General features: G+C 44.7%; 2 protein-coding genes across 17 annotated transcripts in view; one reads left to right on the top strand and one right to left on the bottom strand.

The window, feature by feature from the left end:
- EPHA6 (EPH receptor A6) overlaps positions 1-18214 on the bottom strand; it is a 1277595-nt gene that overhangs the window by 885941 nt on the left and 373440 nt on the right. The gene's annotated exons all lie outside the window — the stretch shown is intronic.
- On the top strand, positions 1453-5700 carry LOC137547260 (uncharacterized). The gene is made up of 3 exons (XM_068270660.1): positions 1453-1978; positions 3581-3743; positions 3897-5700. Exons 1-3 carry the CDS (start codon positions 1648-1650, stop codon positions 4798-4800), a joined length of 1398 nt encoding a protein of 465 aa, XP_068126761.1. The 5' UTR covers positions 1453-1647; the 3' UTR covers positions 4801-5700.

Consider the following 18214-nt stretch of genomic DNA (forward strand, 5'->3'; position numbering starts at 1 on the left):
ATCTATGAACTATTTACCCTTTTTATTTCTTCCCTGCGCTCAGAAGTCATTTTCTGCCAGGAAAGTGTTTTATGGCTGTAATTCCTTATCAGTGAGAGTTATGCTACACTCCAATCCATCCCGACCCAGACATAAACTGTCACTTGCATACCTGATGTTTAACTCTTTCTGGGCAGAGTAAGAAAAAAAGGAACACCACATACTTATATGTGTGCTTGGCACTGTAAATAAACATCTATCGCATCATGACACCTAGTGTCTCCTGGTCAATCGGCTGTCAAAATCGCTACATCTATGGCACCCTTGACAGTGTTTCACCATAGTGCCACTTTATATTGATGGATGAAGGGATAATAATCGGATTCGTTTTTTTTGTGAATGCTCAGACTTGTCTCTATCTAACGCAGTTTAATTACAAAGCCATTAAGCTGAGACCGGAGTCTTCCTTCCTCAGGCTTGTCCGCATGCAGAAGACACCTCTGCTATTTAGAGCATGGAGTTAAATGAAACAGACTAAGCAATTCAAATTCATTCCCGAGCGCAATTCTCCACAGTAACAGTTTCTACGGGGCTCTCAGCGATGTTAAAACTATTTTCATACCCTCTGGACTGTTTTCCTTTGGGAGGAACAAGATATTTTTCAGCTCACAAAACCATTTTCCAGGTAGTAGCAGAAAAGCAAATATGTCAGTGAAAATAGACAGACATTTGCATGAATTGCACGGAGCTGATGAAAAATGTCGTAAAAGCCCGGCTCTCTCCAACTACTGCATTTAACAGCCACTAAATATAGCAATTTAAAAATACATTTATGAATATGCGTACCAAAATAACCATTTCCACCTCGAGTACTATCCAATGAAGATAAGGCATGCATGAAGCTAATGCAAAGTGTTTGATAAGTTCTATCATTGTTTCCATCTTGGAGAGAGAATGAGGCTTATTACAGGAAGCAAGGCAATGAGGGGGGACTTAAAGTGCAACTGTCGGGCATAAAATAAAAAATCAATGCTTTAATTTTATCTGGTAAACAATTAATAAGGTAGCTAACCAGGCAATCCAAAAATTAAAACCACTATTACTTTTCTTGGTGATAAATGATCATTCCCCAGTTTACCTGACTCTTATTTGGTACACAAACAATTTGGTACACAAAAAGGAAGTTGCAGGGCATGCTGGGTTGTCTTTTTTGCTTAACTATTGCAGCCTGATTGGCTGAAGCCTCTTTCCCTCCTGTTTTCCCCGCCCACACCTCTGTTCCTCTCTGATTGGCCAAAATTTCTCATGCTTAGACAATACACTTTCTATAGTGGAGGGCGGGCAATGCATACACAATCAGGCAGAGGAGAGTAAGGGAGGAAATGACGTCAGGATTGGCTTCAAAATAGCCACAGTTAAAATGGGAAATGCTAAGCTTTTCTTAGGCCTAGTCCACACTAGGTCCGGAAACGTATCCGTGGCTGCGTTTTTCAAACCGGATGAAAAACGGAGTCCCGGATACTAATGTTGAAAATAGCAGCCAGCCTCACCCAAGTAAAAAACGGATCCGTCTGCGTTTGCGGGGACCCGTTTTCAAAACCTGAACGGAAGGTCCGGATCTGCTGCATTTTCACGGACCACGGATACACGGATGGGTAGCGCAAAGCAATGGGAAAACGCATCTCCATCTCCACAGGCAAAATAGCACCAAAAACGGATGACAAAACGGAAAGCCTGAACTTCCTTCTCCTCCCCTCAACGTCATCTCTGACAGCTTCCTGTTTACGAGCTGGGAGAGACACGAGTGCAGCCATCATGCCCAGGAGCTTCATCAATGTGGAGGACTTCATTATGGCCGTCCAAGAGCGGCCAGAGCTGTACGATAAGAAGAATGACCTCTATAGTGACCTACAGCATGCCAGGAGGGTATGGGAGGAGATCACAAAACAATTTGTTCCTGAGTATGACAAGTTTCCATCCAGGAAGCAGGCCAAGGAACGTAAGTGTGCCCCCTCATATCTGTGTGGTTTGAAATACATGTTTTTAAGTAATCTAAATGCCACTCTCTGCCCCCCCCCCCCTCCAGTGTCTCCTAAACTGCCACTCTTTAGCCCCCCACCGTCCCCTCCCCCCCCTCAATCTACCCCCCCTCAGTGTCTCAAAAATGCTCTGCCCCCCTGAAGTGTCTCCTAAACTGCCACTCTCTGCCCCCCACCGTCCCCTCCCCCCCCTCAATCTACCCCCCCCCTCAGTGTCTCAAAAATGCTCTGCCCCCCTGAAGTGTCTCCTAAACTGCCACTCTCTGCCCCCCACCGTCCCCTCCCCCCCCCCTCAATTTAGCCCCCTCAGTGTCTCAAAAATGCTCTGCCCCCCTGAATTTTCTCCTAAACTGCCACTCTCTGCCCCCCACCGTCCCCTCCCCCCCCCCTCAATCTAGCCCCCTCAGTGTCTCAAAAATGCTCTGCCCCCCTGAAGTGTCTCCTAAACTGGCTTCCCCAGTGCCACACATGTTGCATTTATAAGAACACTCATCTGTAAAAAGTTTAGAAAAAGTTTATTAAACAAAGAAAGAAACAATTAAAAATTTACATATAAAATGTGTAACTAAAAACAGCGTAATCAACCCCCCCCCCCCATCACCCACCCACTAAAAAAAACAAAAACAAGTACAGCAACAACAATGTCCACTCAAAGAGGCACAATAATGTCTTGGTATGGGAAGTACCCCTCCGGCGACAAGAAGTACTGTGCCAACCGATCCCGATTCCTCTGGGCCTGAACCCTACCCCTTGTCGCATACCGGCGAATTTGGGGCAAGTAGTCCATGTCGGCATGCTGGAGATTGTACCCTTGCTCCTGTCGAACAAAGTTGTGGAGGATGCAAGCTGCTTTAACTACAGCTGTGGCGTTGGCAGGGCTCAGCTGTAGTGGCGAGTGGAACATCCTCCACTTGTTCGACATGATGCCAAATGTACACTCCACCATCCTACGAGCCCTTGTCAACCGGTAATTGAACACGCGTTGCTGGCGGCCGAGGCCTCTCATCCCATACGGCCGCATGACATAGTGTGACAAGGCAAAGGCCTCGTCGCCAACAAACACGTAGGGGTAGCTGGGCGATGTTCTTCCAGGCCATGGCTTGTCCCCGGGGATGTCCAGCCGGTCCTCATTCAGTAGTCCATGTAACCTGGAGCGCCGGAATATCCCCGTAGGAGCCAACGTCGACGTATACAAACTTGTAGTCTGCGTCGGCTACAGCAAGGAGTACCAAACTAAAGTACTTTTTATAATTAAAATACAGACTCCCACTCCTCGCTGGCTTCTGTAGCCGCACATGTTTGCCGTCAATGGCTCCTAGGCAGTTTGGGAAGTTGCACCTATCCCAGAACAGTTCAGCAACCTCTATCCACTTTTTAGAGTCGGGAACCGGCATGTACTTCTCGACGAGCTTGCTCCAGATCACCCGGCTTGTCCTGTTCACGATGTTGGCGACGGTGCTTTTGCCCACTCTGAATGTTAGATGTAAACTTGCATAGCTTTGTCCCGTCGCAAGGAACCTGAAATGAAATGACAACATATTGTTTGTTTGTTGTTTACACAGTTGAAAAAATGAAGACAAAATGGCGAAGTATACGGGACAGTTTTGTCAAGGAACTTAAGGTGGAGAAAGACGAACAGAGGAGTGGAAGTGGGGCATCGAAAAGGACTCCATATTGCCACACTCGCCTTCTTTCATTCTTACGACCACTCGTACAAGCGCGAGGGTGAGTGAGTGACGTTTGCAACTTGAAATTGCTGTTATGTGTATGCTCTCCCACAACAGTTTAATCTTTGTAGTTCAATTTTTTTTTTTGTAAACACCGATGCGCCTCTACTTTTCACACATGTAACCATTGCTGTTTATTTTCTACCCACAGTACTGAAGATAATTTTGATGCACTCATGGATGATTCTAATGAAGCACCTGCCGCGACAAATAGGGATTCGTCCCCTGAACATTCCTTTGAAGACTTGACAACCATCAACGTGGATGACATAGTAGAGGATGATTCTATGACATCTGAGTCACCAACCCCTTCCACATCTACTCCACGGCCAGACGCACAACCTGCCACCGACAAAGCAAATGCTGAAACCACTCGTTCAGAAGCCAGACGACCAGCTGCTCGCCCTACAAGTGCTCGTGGACAGAGCAGAACAGCTAATGTTCAGATGGCTGGAGCTGTTTCAAGTTTGGTGGGAATGATGCGCAATCAAGAAAGTATGGTTTCACGAAGACTACAGGATCCAAGTTCTGGTCTATCACAACAATATTTGCAACACATAGAAATGCTAAAAAATCAATTAGATGAATCCAACCAAGTACTCCAAAAGGAAAGGCAGATGTTTCAGGAGCAGATTCAATCTCTACACATGCAGCATCGCCACGAGATTGACCGGATAATGCAACACCAGAACAGCCAAGTGTACTACTCGGTGATGTCACTTTTGCCTTTCATGGAACAAGTGCCACGACATCGTTTAATACAGTGCCAGTGTAGTTTGCTTGAGTGTATCAAAAGTCATTTTGAATTCTCAACTGCAACAAGTAGGCCACCTAGCGCATGGCAACCTTCTCACACTCAGCCATACCAGGGTCCATCTCCCTCTCAGTCATACCAGAGTTATCAGCAAGGCCCTTCCTTCCCTCCCTCTCAAGCAGATGAACGTCCCGTTTATACTCAGCTAGGTGGCAGTATGCAACCCAGCCCCCTTAATACGTCTCCCCAGCAAATAGGTGGAAACTACTCTTTGTTTCATGAACAAGATCCTAAAAAGTAGGATTTGCTGCTCATGTCCAATGTCCCACACCCCCTGGTTCACTAGATTTGCTACCTGCCTTTGAAGGCCTTGTGATCAACACATGCCCAACGTAGCTTTCCATCAGCACGACAAAGGGATGAAGTTGATCCTAGGCCTTCAATGGCAGGTAGCTCAATCTACTGAGGCAGGCAGTGTGTGGGATCCACCTTGTGAGCAACATTGTTGACATTTTATAGAAATTTTAAGATGTGTTCTAGGTACTGCACTTAAATTACTTTGCACTATAGAGCTTTGATGCTCATGGCCAATGTCCCACACCCCCTGGTTCACTAGATTTGCTACCTGCCTTTGAAGGCCTTGTGATCAACACATGCCCAACGTAGCTTTCCATCAGCACGACAAAGGGATGAAGTTGATCCTAGGCCTTCAATGGCAGGTAGCTCAATCTACTGAGGCAGGCAGTGTGTGGGATCCACCTTGTGAGCAACATTGTTGACATTTTATAGAAATTTTAAGATGTGTTCTAGGTACTGCACTTAAATTACTTTGCACTATAGAGCTTTGATGCTCATGGCCAATGTCCCACACCCCCTGGTTCACTAGATTTGCTACCTGCCTTTGAAGGCCTTGTGATCAACACATGCCCAACGTAGCTTTCCATCAGCACGACAAAGGGATGATGTTGATCCTAGGCCTACAATGGCAGGTAGCTCAATCTACTGAGGCAGGCAGTGTGTGGGATCCACCTTGTGAGCAACATTGTTGACATTTTATAGAAATTTTAAGATGTGTTCTAGGTACTGCACTTAAATTACTTTGCACTATAGAGCTTTGATGCTCATGGCCAATGTCCCACACCCCCTGGTTCACTAGATTTGCTACCTGCCTTTGAAGGCCTTGTGATCAACACATGCCCAACGTAGCTTTCCATCAGCACGACAAAGGGATGATGTTGATCCTAGGCCTACAATGGCAGGTAGCTCAATCTACTGAGGCAGGCAGTGTGTGGGATCCACCTTGTGAGCAACATTGTTTACATTTTATAGAAATTTTAAGATGTGTTCTAGGTACTGCACTTTAAATTACTTTGCACTACTGATGTTTGCTGCTCATGGCCAATGTCCCCCCCCCCCCCCCCGGGGTCAATAGAGCTAATCTTTCTCCCTGAACAGCAGATAGCAAAGACAATTGTCTATTGTCCAAGCTGGGCTGACCCCGGTCATGTGCAAGACATGTGTTCTGGGGGGAAGGGGAAAACAAAGACACAAAATGTAAAGACTTGAATGCCTGAACAGCAAGTACATGTTCTGAACCTGTCTCTTCCAGGTTGGAAGGAGAACTTTATAACCTACCATGTTGGTAGTTTTTCAATAAAAACTCCAAAAAAAATAAAGTTTTTGTTTGTTTACAAAATTGTCTCCTCATCAATACAAAATGAAAAGTGGTATAGGTAAAGCAGACATTACTTACCGCAAGGTGATCAGAAGTTGTTCCACTGGGGTGATGGACTTCCGCAACCTGGTGTCTTTCTTCTGAAGATGGGGCCTCAACATCTCCAGAAGTTTATCAAAGCTTCAAAAAGGAAAGGAAAACACCATTAGCAATGTGACAAATATGGGAACAGGACAAGGTAAAGTATAGGTAAAATTGTTAATCAAGTGTACTTACACACTCACAGACATCCGGCAGTAGTTGAAGAACTTTGGTGGGTGTCGTCTGAGGTCTCTGTAGAGCTGAGAGAAACTGCCCTTTCCTCTCCCTCTCTTGTAACAGGGATGCACCCACCACCGTCTCCGACTTGACTCCAGGAGGTTTCCGGCATAGTACAGCAGGACACCCAGCCAGGCTAGGTTAAGCCAGTACATAAAGACAATGGGGGTCCATGGCCTTGGCTGGGCAGCAGTGCTGGAGTGGCTGGAGTGCTCTCCTGCTGGAATGTGCTGAAAACAGGTGTTTCACACAATAGACATCAAAGCCACTCCCAAAACACTCCCCTGTACATTAAAATATCCTTACATGGTGCTCATCTACTTTCTTTACAGAAAAACCACTCCCACTTCCCTGCTATTGTTCCAAATCCACTCCCACAGCCACCGCAACTACATTCCCCATGCTCAAAAAAGGTTATTTAACCTTTTTTTTGAAAACATTAACCACACCCATGTCCTGCCCACTGAATTGACCACACCCATGTCCTGCCCATTGAATTACCATTCAAATTTATTGATTATTGTCCCAAAAACTCCTCCCTTTTGGCTTCAATTCCATTGAAAGGCATAGAAACGTTTTCTGTCCGTTTTTTGGGGTTAAAAACGGACCGGAAACGGATGCAAAACGGATGCACTTTTTGGTAAAACGGATCCGTTTGCGTTCCGCGGGAGTTCCCCTGAGCACGGACTGCTGCATCCGTCCTGCAACTGGGTCTAGTGTGGACCTAGCCTAACTGTAGAAAAATCACTAAAATCAAAACATAGACAGTGTAATACATGTTATCTAAGTAGAGCAAATATTTATTTACTTATATATGTGTGTTTTTTAAAAGTATGGCTGACAGCTCCGAACTGTCTGTAATGAAAATAGCATAATTAATAAAATTGCTTATTTTTAACACTATTTATTTATAGATCCGGGTTTGCCCATTGTAAAAACGTTCCTCTCCCCGATTTACATTCTGATATATATCACTGGTGGTGACATCTCCACTTCCTGCAGATAACAGGTAAAATCTATAGTTGCTGTGGTTTGGGGTAAATCACCACTTGTATTAGAATTGCATTATTAAAAAAAACAAAAAAACATTCATAAGCAAATGGAGAGTTTCACAATGTGTCCTTGGATCATACATTGAATAGAAATAATATTTCCATGTTATAAATGTAAGAAGATGACTAAGTGACAGAACCCCATGGGGTATATCGAGAAGCACAACAGCCTGAAGCTATGTTAAACCTATATGAGTAATAAACAGTAACATTACAAAAAAGGAATATAGTTAAAAAAAAAAAGAAAGAAAACTAATGTACTAATAAAACAAGACTGAACTGACTAAATATACAGTACACTCATAATTTTAGAAATAAAATGAATAATATACAGCACACAACTTTCATTACTAGTGACTATTTTTTGTAAACTGAGGAACTATATAAATGTATTCTTAAAGAGAATGATGTATTAAATCTTAATTGGACCCAGAGGCATGTCACATGCACAATGACACGCCTCTGTGTCACTCTATTGCCGCTGCTAGTCCCCTCTGCGCTCTGCTGTCCCCCCTGAAATTACCACCAGGCTAGCGACAATCTGCTTGTCGCTAGCCTGCTTTGTTTAGCTGCAGCATGTCAATAACTTTTTCTAGCATCCTCCGCCTCCTCCATAGCGTAGCTCCCCCCCCCCCCACTGCTCTCCGTCTCCCTAGCTTCCTCCAATCGGAAGCCAAGTTGCAACCCAGGAAGTACTGTACGCTTATACAGTATATGGTTACCAGGGTTGCTCATCCGAACTTTTTTACGCTATCCGGATCGGATTCAAGATTCCGGATTTCTCTAGAAATCCGGATAGCTATCTGCGGATCTTTGGCCGCATATCACGGATATCCACGGATATTGCGGATATCCGGATCCGAAATACTGTAACTAAGGTGATGACATCATTGAGCCAATCAGAGGGCTCCCAGCAGAAGCCCTAGTAACCAATCACAGAAAGGAACACTGGCCAGCCCCCCTGTATAATAAGGAGGGCTGCCATGATGAGACAGATCGTCCTGGCTTGCTGAATGCACACTGAGAGACATGCTCCAGTGCTGCTGGCCTAGCAAGTGCTGTATACACTGATAAACCTAAAGCTGTTCAGTGCTAAACACCTTCAGTATACTATTGTTTTTTTAGCTAGCTAGTTTGTAATTGTTTGATTTCATTGATTCCTGTGCTGCAGCAGCCTGCTAGTTAGGTCCTGTGTCTGTGTGTGCTGTGCAGGCCAGCAGGACAGTATAGGTTAGGGAATAGGATTACTGTGTTATTGTATAGTTAGTACCAGGGCTGTGGAGTCGGAGTCGTGGAGTCGGAGTCGTGGAGTCGGGCAATTTTGGGTGCCTGGAGTCGGAGTCGGGAAAAAATGCACCGACTCCGACTCCTAATGAATTTGTAACTGTAATTAAAATAGAAAATATGATACATTTTTCTATTTCTCAGATAATAGTCATTAAAAATAATGTATATATACACTATATATACCGTAATAGCTGTGCTTAGTCCACAAAAATGAAATAAACCAATCAAAATTAGTTACTTGTGCTGCTTCAATAAAGCAGTCCCCGTATTTTTAAGGTCAGATATACATATCTGATTGTGACTGTATATATGATGTGTACACAGGAATCTCTTATATATACTGAATAACATCTATGCTGTAAGAATAAAGCCTGATGTGTAGCTGTGTCACTAATAGAGATGGTCAACGAGATGGAAATAATTCTGCATTGATGCTGATTTATGCAAATGTAAGCACTCCCTTTGCTGATGAAATCAAATAATTTGATATGTTGTTAAAATTTGGTTTAGTGACTACAAATTAAAGGGTAACTGAGACGGATGAAAAGTAAAGTTTTATACATACCTGGGGCTTCCATCAGCCCCCTTCAGTCTAATCAGTCCCTCGCTGTCCTCCACCACCCGGATCTTCTGCTATGAGTCCTGGTAATTCAGCCAGTCAGCGCTGTCCGGCCGCATGCCGCTCCCACAGCCAGGAACATTCTGCACCTGCGCAATAGTGCTGCACATGTGTAGTATGCTCCTGGCGGCGGAGTGTGTGCATGCGCACTACGCCCGACTGGCTCAAGTACCTGGACTCATAGCAGAAGATCCAGGTGGTGGAGGACAACGAGGGACTGATTATCCTGAAGGCGGCTGGAGGAAGCACCAGGCAGAGCAGGGACAAGGTCCTCCAGCACCCAAGGCTGAGACACCAAAGTGCGCCCCTCCATCCCTCCCACCCCAGCCGTCACACACTGATTGCTATTAGACTAAGAAGCACCAAAGGGCCCACAACCTCCCCAACACCTTAATATCTAGTTATCTGGCTTGCAGTCACTGCCATGTATCCCCTTTTCTTATTTCTTTCTGCTTCACACACAATTAGGAATGACAGCTGAATGAATTGTGCGCCCCCTCCTACACTGCGCCCTGAGGCTGGAGCCTCTCCAGCCTATGCCTCGGCCCGGCCCTGGCACCAGGTATGTATAAAACTTTAATTTAATCTGTCTTAGGTTTACTTTGTTACACAGTAGTACTATACTCTACATATGCACTCCCCACAGAGCTGCAGGGAATCCACTGAGAATGCTGTGCACATTGAACACAGAGGTGTTGTCTGTTTACAATCTCCTCATTCCCCTGCAGAGTACCTGCACATCATTCTTACATGTACCCACACTTACATTGCCTAGGGCCTGATAGATGTTCTTTGTTCCGGATTGTACCTTTTACAAGTACTCTTACCAAGGACTAGTTTTAGTCTAAAGGGAATAAATATAGTAGTCTACATATCCTTCTCACTTCAGTTGTCTTGTAAAATTCCTAAGTGTTGGCAGTTAAGAGACGAATTTCATGTTACATACTTTGAATCAACAAAATTGTAATATGCAAATTAGAGGAGTCGGAGTCGAGGAGTCGGAGTCGGAGTCGGTGGAATCCTAAACTGAGGAGTCGGAGTCGGAGTCGGTGGATTTTTGGACCGACTCCACAGCCCTGGTTAGTACTGCAGTTAGTTGTTAGAGTAGTACTGTGTTAGCTTACTACAGATTACTGCAGTGCTGCTGTGCTGAGCCGTATCAGTGTGGCAGTTAGACAGATAGTGTGCACTATCCTCTATTCTGTGGTCTGTTACTCAGTGTTGATTTGCTTTAAAGTCCAACCCTGATTTTATTAACCTATTTTGGTTCCTGGACGTAATTTCTACGTCCAGGAACCATGCGCGCTACCGCGCGCTCCCGCGGCCGATCGCGCGCGTGCACGCGCACTCCCGGCCGCGGATTCGGGAGCCAGGGAATCAATGTATCGGGCTATGGTGCCCGATCAATGATTCCTCTCCCCCGCTGAAAAAGCGACAGCTTCTCTCGGACGCTGCGCCTTTTCTGGCCGTTCCCTTCCCGATGCGTCACTGTAAGCGTATGTTACGCTTAGAGTGACGTCATGTAAACAAACTCATGGCCACCATCTTGTGGCCAAAAAGTAATACTACACCTGTAAAAAAAAAAAAATTAAAATTAACACACATTTACATTATAAATCTATTGTTTACCTCCCACCCTCCCAAAACTACCCAAATAAAATGTTTACTATAAAAAAAAAAACATTACAATTAAAAAAAAAAAAACATGTAAATATTTACCTAAGGGTCTAAACTTTTTAAATATCAATGTAAAGATGAAATATTTCTATATTTTTTTTATTTTAAACTTGTAAATAGTGATAGATGCAAAACGGTAAAAATGCACCTTTATTTCCAAATAAAATATTGTCGCCATACATTGTGATAGGGATATAATTTTAATGGTGTAATAACCGGGACATATGGGCAAATACAATACGTGAGTTTTAATTATGGAGGCATGTATTATTTTAAAACTATAATGGCTGAAAACTGAGAAATAATGAATTTTTTCCGTTTTTTCTTATTCTTCCTGTTAAAATGCATTTACAGTAAAGTGGCTCTTAGCAAAATGTACCCCCCAAAGAAAGCCTAATTGGTGGCGGAAAAAACAAGATATAGATCAGTGCATTGTGATAAGTAGTGATAAAGTTATAGGCTAATGAATGGGAGGTGAACATTTCTCACGTGAAAACGACGGAACCTGAATGGGTTAAAGTACAAGTACCCCACATCTTCTGGAGACATCATCACGTATAAGTTGTACTATGTCTGCTGGCACCGGCAGCCAAGGGAGGGGCAGCAAGGGCAAGAGGACAGGGAGCAACATTGCGGCCACCCTCAGAAGGTCTGCCGTGTCAGTGTCAACCCCAGCGGGCAGCCTACCCTCAGTCAGCGAGTTTTTCACTCCAGGCGCCATGATTGAACTCAGGGCTGTTAGCTGCAAGGAGTTTGAGGAGGATATTCTGGGTTTTGAGGAGGGGGGGTATGATGTTGATGATAAGATGAAGGACCGTGACTACCATCCACAGGATGGGGATGTCAGCTCTTACTCTGAGGAGGAGGATGCGTCGGTGGGTTTGCCACGGAGAATCAGTATTGCAGACAGTGGCCGTGGAATGCGGGACCCACAGCCTTCTGCCGCTACCACCAGCCTCACCACTCAACCCCCGCCCCAACCGCCACAGGGAGAAAAGCAGCAGCATCCCATTCAGGCCGCAGGGGAATCTTCACCTCCCCAATCTGGCGGTTTTTCACTCTGCCCTCATTGGACAGCAAGTTTGCATATGCAATGTGTGCAAACTACAGATGAGCAAATGTTGTGACCCCTACAAGTATGGCACCTCCAGCTTCATCACCCATCTGGCCAAAAAACATGTTGTTGAGCATGAGGAGTTCAAGAGGCTGAAGCAAGCTGGCGCTGGCTCCCATCGCCACGGTGCCACAGGCCACTGCTGCTGATACCACCACCTATATTTAACCCAAAACATAACTGCGGTGTCATTTATTGAAGGTGTCTGAACTGAAAACTGTGATGTCCCAGCTGTGCGGTTGGACTTTGGACACAATGGCCTTGATTCACTAACCGTCACTAAGCCGGTTAGTGTGCCTTATCACTTAGTGGGCACAAACTACAGTGCTAACCTTATCTGAGTTAGTGTGCCCTATCTGAGGTTAGTGTGCCTTATCTGAACTTAGTGCCCCTTAAGTAGCTTTGTGCGCACTAAAAGATGCACAAAGCTACATTGCACACTGCACTGCGCACAGCGTAATGCGTCGATCTTTGCGCGCGGTGCGACGATAACGTCACAACTGCTATACTGTATATGATGCGACCATAAGGTCGCAGTGTGCGATGTAGCTTTGTGCATATTTTAGTGTGGACAAAGCTACTTAAAGAGACACTGAAGCGAAAAAAAATATATGATATAGTGAATTGGTTGTGTACTATGAATAATTACTAGAAGATTAGCAGCAAAGAAAATATTCTCATATTTTTATTTTCAGGTATATAGTGTTTTTTCTAACATTGCATCATTCTATAATATGTGCAGATTGCACAACACTCAGCATTCAAAATGATTATTTCAGAGCAGTCTGTTAACTAATGACCTCTCCTCTGCCAGAGGAAAAGTAAATAGTCCAGGAACAGTTGAGATAATAAAAGTCAGAAAACAGCCCTCTCCACGACTTTCAAAGTCGTAGAGCTTAATGGCTTTTTTGCATAGAGATAACAACTGGAGTTTCTTAAGTCTTCCTGTACTGGAAACAATAAGACTGATGTATCTGATCGTAATGTTTTATTTCTTAGCTGTACTACAAATACAAATCATAATATTTTCTTTTCGCTTCAGTGTCTCTTTAAGGGGCACTAAGTTCAGATAAGGCACACTAACCTCAGATAAGGCACACTAACCTCAGATAAGGCACACTAACCTCAGATAAGGCACACTAACCTCAGATAAGGCACACTAACCTCAGATAAGGCACACTAACCTCAGATAAGGCACACTAATCTCAGATAAGGCACACTAACCTCAGATAAGGCACACTAACCGGCTTAGCGCCGGTTAGTGAATCAAGCCCAATGTGGGCTGCACGACCGCTGTCTGGAACCTAATTCTGATGTTAATTGACAGCTTTTTTTTTTTGTGTATTTTAACTCCTCACATAATCAATTAGTGTTTCTCTTTAATAAAACATGATGATACATGCATCATTTACCTTAAAAAAAAGTTTTAAAAGCAATTTAGAGGCCACTTCCGGTTTTCTATGCGGATATCCGAATAGGTCGGATATCCGTGGATAATGCGTTCCGATATCTGCATGAATGCGGATAGCAGAACATTCGGATGCGGATATCCGATCCGGATATCTGGGTATCCGGATCCGAATCAATTCGGATTTTGAAAAGGGGTATCCGAGCACCCCTGATGGTTACTTCTTAGAATGGCAGAGTTTTGACTTGCCTTCGTGAATGCAAAAATTAGCACAATGGTTTCCTGGGTCCATGCAATGATTGTCAGCTACAAAATCCAATTCCATTTACCCACTTTTCCGTGTTTACTATGCAGCCTGCAACCTGATCCTGCAATGTTAACATTCCAATATAATCACAAATGTTTCTGCTGTAATATATCTTATTAGAGAGAGAGTGTGAGGGAGGAAATGACATCAGGATTGGCTTCAGTCAGAAAAAGTCAAAATGGAAAATGCCAGGAACAGTTTTTTTCTTTTTGCTTACTATATAAAATTCACTGAAATAAAAAACGTGGACAGTACAACACATGTGTTATGTAAGTAGAACAAATATTTATCAACTTATATGTGTGTTTTTTTTCCCCCTGGGATAGTATGTCTGTTGCTGCTGCTTTAAAAGCATTGCCTCCAAAGGGCTGGGAATTAAAATCATGGTCATCAAATATTACCAGTAGCACTCTTGCATATGGCGATTTGTCTAGATTCATGGAATATGTGGACATTATATACTGTAGTTGGTGACTCCCCTTACCCCCCACCTTAATTAAAACCACACATTTCCCATCTTTTATTTAGGAAATGGGGTTGTACTGCCTGCATGGATGTATAATTAACAACTTATGACCACGTCACGCGATGGGCGTGATCGCGGCGGCAGCCCCAGGCGGGGATTTTCAGGAGACTGCGCATTCATCTCCACTTGGATGATGGAACTCCGTCATCAGTCTCCCATCGGCGATCGCTGGGAGACAGCTGTCCCCTTGGGCGGCAAGGAAGCAATCCGCTGTCATAGTCTGAAGCTTATAATGCCTTCCACATCCCAAAAGCATACAGATAAGTTAATTGGCATTCCCCTAAATTGGCCCTAGACTACAATAAACATATGACTATGGTAGGGATTACCGGTAGATTGTGAGCAGGCCCAGATTTACCTCACAGGAGCCTAAAAGCACAGATGTCCTGCCACCTTAGACTTCCCCCTCCATGAACCTACAAACCCCCACCGAACTGCACTGCAAGTGTGCTGGTTGTCCCAGCTGTCACTTCTCCCTTACTTCCGTTGCCTGTCATAGGTAGCTACAGATGCCCCTTAGCATTAGGTAGCCAGAGGTATTTTCAATATTAAGTAGCTACAGGTGCCCCCAAGTATTAGGTAACTAGAGAAACCTCAGTACTAACCACTTTCCGACCGCGTCACGCCGATGGGCGTGGCTGCGGCGGCAGCCCCAGGACCGCCTAACGCCGATTGGCGTAAAGTCCAGGGGCTCTGTTTTGCAGGAGATCGCGCGCAGGCTGCGCGCGCATCTCCTGCTTGATGGGCGGAGCTAAGCTCTGCCTTCAGTGCTCGGAAGACTGTTTTTACTTGTACAGCGCTGTACTGGGGACAGCCATGTGACACGGCTGTCCCCCTGGGGGACAAGAGAGCGATCGGCTCTCATAGGCAGAAGCCTATGACAGCCGATCGCCATGATTGGCCGGCTGGGGGGAGGGAGGGGATTTGTAAAAAAAAAATAGTAATAAATATAAAAAATAATAATAAATATTTATTAAAAAAAAAAAAAAAAACACAGGGGGGGGGGGGGGGGCGATCAGACCCCACCAACAGAGAGCTCTGTTGGTGTGGAGAAAAGGGGGGGGGGATCACTTGTGTGCAGAGTTGTACGGCCCTGCAGCTTGGCCTTAAAGCTGCAGTGGCAAATTAAACAGAAAATAGCCTGGTCACTAGGGGGGTTTAACACCACGGTCCTCAAGAGGTTAAGTAGCTAGAGTTGCCTCTGACTGAAGAGAGATCTGGTTAGTGAAATGCCGAGAGCAGGATGAGTAGCCTCTCATTTACACTCTCATTGGGACTCTGTATAGGGAAGGAGGGAGGGAGGCACTCAGGGAGGGGAGTGAGCCGCCTTTTCATCATAAGGCGCCTGGTAAATCCGGTGTAATGTCTGATTGCGCTGCCTGGAAGCTCCCTTCCACACCGAGTAGCACGCATGCTCAGTGTGAAGTGAATTATGCTGCTGATGGTAAAATAATAAATATCTCCGCTTCCTCACATCCTACACTCCCCAAATTTTCAGGGTAGGGAGAGGATCCCCCGAACGACCTCTGCCAAATTGCAGCCGCCGCTGGTTCAGGAGATAGATTAGAGAAACCTATCTTGGGAACTAGTGGGGCTTAGGGGCTTCAATTAGGCATAGAGGTAGTTCGGGGGGTCCCCTCCCTACCCTGAAAATTTGGGGAGTGTAGGATGTGAGGAAGCGGAGATATTTAGAATTTTACCACCAGCAGCATCATTAAATAGGAACTGTGGTCGCACAGTCTCCTACTGCGCATGCGGGACAGCGCAAATCAACAGGCAGCGTAATCAGACACAACACCGGCCCTTATTGTGAGCTCCTCCAAGGAACAGTTAGTGATGTGACTACAGTGGCTTGCAAAAGTATTCGGCCCCCTTGAAGTTTTCCACATTACTGCTACAAACATGAATCCATTTCATTGGAATTCCACGTGAAAGACCAATACAAAGTGGTGCCAAATACAGAGCAATCTTGGAAGAAAACCTCTTGGATACTGCAAAAGACTTGAGACTGGGGCGGAGGTTCACCTTCCAGCAGGACAACGACCCTAAACATAAAGCCAGGGCAACAATGGAATGGTTTAAAACAAAACATACCCATGTGTTAGAATGGCCCAGTCAAAGTCCAGATCTAAATCCAATCGAGAATCTGTGGCAAGATCTGAAAACTGCTGTTCACAAATGCTGTCCATCTAATCTGACTGAGCTGTTTTGCAAAGAAGAATGGGCAAGGATTTCAGTCTCTAGATGTGCAAAGCTGGTAGAGACATAACCTAAAAGACTGGCAGCTGTAATTGCAGCAAAAGGTGGCTCTACAAAGTATTGACTTAGGGGGCTGAATAATTACGCAAGCCCAACTTTGCAGTTATTTATTTGTAAAAAATGTTTGGAATCATGTATGATTTTCGTTCCACTTCTCATGTGTACACCACTGTGTATTGGTCTTTCACGTGGAATTCCATTAAAATTGATTCATGTTTGTGGCAATAATGTGACAAAATGTGGAAAACTTCAAGGGGGCCAAATACTTTTGCAAGCCACAGTATGTGATCTGTACAGCGCTGCAGAAGATGTCAGCAGTATATATATTATCTCTATGGCGCTCACATGGAATATGCCCAGTATACCAGATAACCACCAGAAGAGTTGTTCCAGGGAATAATGAAATCAGGGATATTCATGCAAAACAATAGAGTTTTTCCCAATGCAGACTTTAATATCTATTATTCCTTATCAGTATTGTGTAGTCACATCAGAAATCTGCAGGTGAGCTCACCCCAGACACAACAGGATGTAACTGTGATAATCATGCTGGAATAAAAAGCGAGCGTGTTGTCAGCCCATCCAATATTAATATCGCCGCATGAGCAATGTGTCTCCTGAAAAGATTCACACAACTTCCTCCAAAATAATGGATAGATCCTCCGCAGCCATACGGAATACTAACACAGATGCTAATGAAGCAATATGCTGAACTGTATGCAGACACGGTATCCAGCCGTCCTGTGTAAGTCATGTACAGCAGAAGGTTTAACCTCCTGGAGGAACGCGAGGCAACGACCATTAATGGAACAGTAAATAGCAACAATAATGAGTAACAGGACGTACATATAAAAAAGGGGCCTGGAAAAAAGGGCACCGGACATAGCCCCTAGTAGAATATCTGTAAAATTACCGATCATCTACGACTTAATTCCGATAGTAAAATATTAGTAACCCATACCGATATTTTCCTATGACCCTAATATCCTACTCTCACACAGAACCCTCCCCCGGTGGTGCCTAACCTTAAACTTCCCAGGGGTGATTACAAGTCAGTTGCTAGGCTAAATTGCACCCAGGGCAAGGGTGTAAAAATTTCACCATCCACCCCCCACCCCCGTGGACTTACAAACTCTTACTCTTTAGGAACAGTCATACAGCCACAGGTTACAATTAGATCTGCCTACTTACTAGTGACCAGCCGCTCATCCAGGAGGAAGCAGGGACCAGGAAAACACACAGGCGAATAGAGCCCAGAAATATTGCCTCTCCCTGATTTACCTTCTGACATTTATCACATGGTGACATTTTTACTGCTGGCAGGTGATGTCACTGGAAGCAGATGCTGCTTGCTTTTTTGGCAGTTGGAAACAGCTGTTATTTGCCACAATGCAACAAGGCTCCCACAGTGTGATGTCAGCAGTGTGATGTCAGGACCTCAGAACTGTGAGGCACTGACATCATACTGTGGGA

The sequence above is a fragment of the Hyperolius riggenbachi genome, chromosome 2 (genome assembly GCF_040937935.1).
Source record: "Hyperolius riggenbachi isolate aHypRig1 chromosome 2, aHypRig1.pri, whole genome shotgun sequence".
NCBI lineage: Eukaryota > Metazoa > Chordata > Amphibia > Anura > Hyperoliidae > Hyperolius > Hyperolius riggenbachi.